The 5,000-nt window shown below is 38.1% G+C and overlaps 2 protein-coding genes across 5 annotated transcripts in view; one reads left to right on the top strand and one right to left on the bottom strand.

Moving 5' to 3' along the window:
- LOC138865699 (pancreatic lipase-related protein 2-like) overlaps positions 1-2,644 on the top strand; it is a 21,775-nt gene extending 19,131 nt beyond the window's left edge. For 3 of the 4 annotated variants that reach the window (XM_070136941.1, XM_070136942.1, XM_070136940.1), the window contains exons 9-11: positions 116-242; positions 460-651; positions 929-2,644. In XM_070136941.1, the coding sequence (XP_069993042.1) occupies positions 116-242; positions 460-651; positions 929-1,046 (437 nt within the window). In that variant the 3' untranslated portion in view covers positions 1,047-2,644. The remainder of the gene's footprint in view (positions 1-115; positions 243-459; positions 652-928) is intronic. The other variant, XR_011399459.1, reaches the window with a different exon arrangement.
- A 1,812-nt stretch (positions 2,645-4,456) lies between these two features.
- The window catches only part of LOC138865852 (pancreatic triacylglycerol lipase-like), an 18,681-nt gene continuing 18,137 nt past the window's right edge, over positions 4,457-5,000 (bottom strand). The window contains exon 7 of the mRNA XM_070137194.1: positions 4,457-4,689. Coding sequence (XP_069993295.1) covers positions 4,549-4,689 — 141 coding nt within the window. The 3' untranslated portion in view covers positions 4,457-4,548. The remainder of the gene's footprint in view (positions 4,690-5,000) is intronic.

Below are 5,000 nucleotides of genomic sequence, written 5' to 3'. Positions count from 1 at the left end.
ATCTTGCATCATTTCCACGTTCATCAATTTTCAACACGTTTATCTCCAATTTAATAATTTCTCTGACCATCTAATCATTTATATTCAAGCATTTATAATACAATTTCTCTGCCAGTTTTTCACCACCTGCTGCGGGTGGAGTTCGAGCGGCAGGAGGACGCGACAAGGTCACTCCAAGGACGTCTGAACGCCACACTCGCCGCTCAGGGAGGACGCGCCGTGACCTTTGACCTAACTCCAAGGCAGGCCAACTTGTCTTTACTCGTGGCTTTGTTATAAATCGTGAAGTGTACTTTTATTTTTTTTATTTATTTATTTTTTATATATATACGTCAAAAATGTTATTTTGTATATACGACCGAAATATCAACTGATAAAACGGTTAAATAACGGATAACGGTCAAAACGGCGCGTAAGTATTTCTTATTATACTTTGCGATCAGCTGTTTCTCCTTCCAGACAAATGCAGCTCCAGTCTACTGATAAGAGCTTGACCTTCGTGCTGGAGGACCACCAGGACCTGAGCGCGGGCAAGGAGATCTTGGTGACCTGGAACGGTGGCTGGTCAGGTCACAACTGTGGTCTCGCGTGTGATGATGGCGTTACGATAACAAAAATCTCTCTGGAGAACGTAGAGAAGAGTAGTCAGCGGTAAGTTCGAGGGATTTTGAAGAAGGTAAATGTACATTCATTTTAAGGAGATATTTGATAAGAAACTTCAATGGCTTCTAAGTTTCTTATCAAATATCTCCTTCAAATGAGTGGCACTTCAAGGCGATCGTGGAAGAGTCACTCAAGTTTCGCGTAAATCTCTCCCTGGAAAGTGAGTCCAGTTTCGTCAAAATTTTGTGAATATATTTTTTATATATAATAATGTCACAACATCCACGGGAAAAAACTGTAAAAGGTGTTAATTCTCTTCCAACAGGAGACAGCTAAGGCGATCTGCGCAAGGTGGGTGCCAGCGGCCAGCCGACACCGCCACCAGATTGCCCAATGGAGGCACGGTCAGAGTGCCGTTATCCCAAGAGTGCCAAGTGGTATGAAGAGTATTAATGAAGAAATTGATGATTCGTTGTAACTAGCAGGACTTCCTCTTGGAATCGTCTCCAAAGAATTCTAGAAGAAAAGAATATAGCGTTGGCATTAGGTGGAGATGCAATAAGGACAAAGGCTACTAGTCAGAGACAACGGCGACAGAGGCTACTAGCTCAAGGCATGGCTCAGGGCTACTTTACCTCCAGAACCACGTCTAAGAAAATCCAGGGCATAGGTCGCATTCATAGGCAGATTAGATCTAGGCATAATGGCTCGACGAACAGACCTCTTTGTGGAAGATGTGGCTCAGTCACCATTACGGGATAAGATACGAATATAATGCTCAAACTCAGACTTTAGTGTCGATCAAATAGTAATCAATGAACACAAGCACAAACACAGAAAGGGAAAACAGTCACGATAAGATATGAAAATAAACGTTATATTTCGAACTCTTCGTAAGACTCCATTTCGGTTTATTATTGTTCTGAAGAGGAACTCGTGAAGATTCCGACACGTAACGTTTATGTTCATATCTTATCGTCTTGTTTTCCCTTTCATGGTAATCAATGTTTAACTTACACTACAAAATGTACATAAACCTGCAATATAAATTATAATTTTGCCAAATTAACCGAATTGCAAATATTGTTATGATTATTACAAAATTTACACATGTTTTAATCCGGTCTGAATTTAACATTGCATCCACATCCTTTGCCGTAATGATGAAATTTTTATCCTTAGAGTTGACTTTAACAATAGTCTTGATTCAGGTCAGCATAACAAGCCTTGGCTATTAGTGCTTCAGATAATGACAGATCGAGTCCCAACCTGGACGATAAAGGTCAAATCACGATGACATTTAAACCTAGGTCAGTTTTATATTGAACTGACAGTTAGTTTAAGTCATCACGAACACAGGCCAAACTCCCATTAACAAGAAGCGTAAATGTAGAAAGGTATGAATGAGAACGAATATCTTCACAATACAAGAGATGTATTTTACCGGTTTCGAATACATCTTCGTCAGAAATACATTAATTTCTAACGAAGATCTATTCTAAACCGGTCAAAGAAATCACTTGTATTGTGAAGATATTCTCATTCACACCTTTCTACATTTGCCAACATGAATACGGTTCATAAAGCGTAAAGTATTACAGTGGCATTAAATCAAAGACAACAGGTATAAAATATATCTCTTAGTGAGTGTAAGAGTATCATTATACACAAGGTCTAAATAAGTGTTTATTGAGACCTCGGTTTAAAGACTCATGTTGGCATTAGCTTAGTGTAAGATAATAGTAAATTAGGTATCCTAGCTTGATTCTCAACATTATCATCACTGTTATCATCTCCGCTTACATATCATCCTAATCATTTATGCAGGATCTGAAATTGCAACCACTGCATGTATAACTGTTATCATTCTATTCATATCATCTCCCATTCTATTGAGAAACCATTTTTTCATTGATCATTGAATTACGTTGTCAATTGTTTCAGCGATTTTTCGTTTTCATTTTTTGTTATTTTGTATTATTAGAAGATAAATTGTCTTCATTTGATATGAGAAGTAGAGACTAAAAGAACTTAGCAAGTCTTTTTATTGTATGTTTTATTCCTTTTTTTCACTGTCTACAAATCAGAGGAAAAACTCTTTAGATACAGTATGTGTTTGTTTGTATGTGTGTATATGTGCTTGTGTGTGTGGGTGTCTATGTATGCGTGTGTGTGTGTATGTATGTGTGTGTGTGTATGTGTGTATTTGCTTGTGTGTGTGAGTGTCTATGTATGCGTGTGTGTGTGTGTGTGTGTGTGTGTGTGTGTGTGTGTGTGTGTGTGTGTGTGTGTGTGTGTGCTTGTGTGTGTGTCTATGTATGCGTGTGTGCGTGCATGTGGGTGTGGGTGTGGGTGTCTATGTATGCGTGTGTGTGTGTGTGTGTGCTTGTGTGTGTGAGTGTATGTATGCGTGTGTGCGTGTGGGTGTGGGTGTGGGTGTCTATGTATGCGTGTGTGCGTGTGTGTTTGCGTGTGTGCGTGTGTGTGTGTGTGTGTGTGTGTGTGTGTGTGTGTGTGTGTGTGTGTGTGTGCGTGTGTGTGTGTGTGTGTGTGTGTGTGCGTGTGATGTAGTTATGTATAAATAAATACATAACGCAATCATAAATCTAGTTTGCCATAATGGACAGCTCATTATACAATATAATTATCCGATCTCCCAGTGATTAATCATCCAAAATTAATGACACGAGTACAAAAAATAAGTCGGGTAGTCACGTGACAGTCGATACACCTTCCAGTATGATTACGCAAAATAATTATCGAGAGATTAATTGCAATCATTGCAACAGCTGACTTTTAAGAGGTGATATGATTTAATGTTTTAACGCTACTTTGGTTCTCTTTTAAAATTACACACCATTGAAAAATTCCCTGTGATAAGTTGGAATTTATTCTGAGTAGAAAAGCTTATGGTGAGAAAGTTATGAAAGAGGATAAATAATACACTGATTTTTCAGTTATATAAAAATATTATATAAATATACAAAAGAAGGTACATGTTTATTGTACATCAGAATTCCATGTACATCTGAGACTGAATGTCACCTTAAAATGTGAAACGCAAAAATATGACAAACATATCACGTTAACCAATTTTCTTATACATAAAAGAGAGGAAACCGCTCTACAGATCTTTGTAATTTAAGCAAAAATAATTTATCCTCCTTTTATCAGTAATCATTTGAACACAAATTGGAAATACTTAATATGGTCAACTGGTCGAGACACTAAAATTACATAATTTATCTGACATCTATTCGGAGGTTATGCATTTCAGTTATGTACATGGAATGGGAGAATAAATATTTGGCATACTATACAAAACAATAAATACATTAACAACATAGCAACAAGCAGGAATAAATAAATTTGCAGACAGACACCACAATTTTATGCGACGTCCATCCACTGTCATAGATTAAGATTACTGTCATAGTTGTCTCTCAGTCACAACCTTGGGCATTTTCCTTAATCACTCTTTATCCACAACAAATATCAACAAAACAACAAACTCGTAACTACACCGATTGGTTGTTTCTCAGACAAAACCTCGGACACTTGCCCAATTACTCCTTACAACAACCAACCCGTCAACTATTTATTATCAAAAATCAACATAACAATTTATCATAACAGTATCCAAAGAATACTTTCTTACCAACATAAATAAACTCTCACTACACACACACACACACACACACACACACACACACACACACACAAACTCTTACTACATACATACACACAAACTCTTACTACATACACACACAAACCCTTACCACACACACACACACAAATTCTTACCACATGCATACACACACAAACTCTTACCACACACGCACACACACACACACACACAAACCCATACCACACACATAAACTCTTCCCACATACACACACACACAAACTCTTACCCCACACAGACTCACGATCTCACACACACCCTTAACAATAAGGATACTCCCTAGTCGTCGTAACATACATCTGCTCCAGCCGTCGACCTGCCTGCCCCACGCCCGTCCACTGCTCGGCTTCTATACCCATGCGAGCACACCAGCTGCCGTCTCCGCATAACTGGCATAGGCCCTGGTATGACAGAAGGAGCGAAGAAGGGTTTAGTGTTGAGGTCCCGCTTTGAGGAGTTCGGGGCTTTTTTTAAGGGATAATGAGGGTCTTTGGGAACAGGGTCGTAATGAGGGTAAGTGATATTGATGTTTGATGGTGGTTGAGTTAGTAATAACCGTTTGGGAGTGTCATGGTCAGGTCGAAATGAAAGAGTTGATGGATTTGTATACTTTCTAGCTTTTTATTCTTTCATTTATTTTTTATTTTATCTTTTTTCGTCTTTTTTTTTTTTTTTTTTTTTTTTTTCTTTTTTGGTTTTTTTTTTTTTTTTT

Source organism: Penaeus vannamei, chromosome 22 (genome assembly GCF_042767895.1).
Source record: "Penaeus vannamei isolate JL-2024 chromosome 22, ASM4276789v1, whole genome shotgun sequence".
Lineage (NCBI taxonomy): Eukaryota > Metazoa > Arthropoda > Malacostraca > Decapoda > Penaeidae > Penaeus > Penaeus vannamei.
Note: the sequence above shows the minus strand (reverse complement) of the source record. Positions and strands in the feature narration are given on the sequence as shown.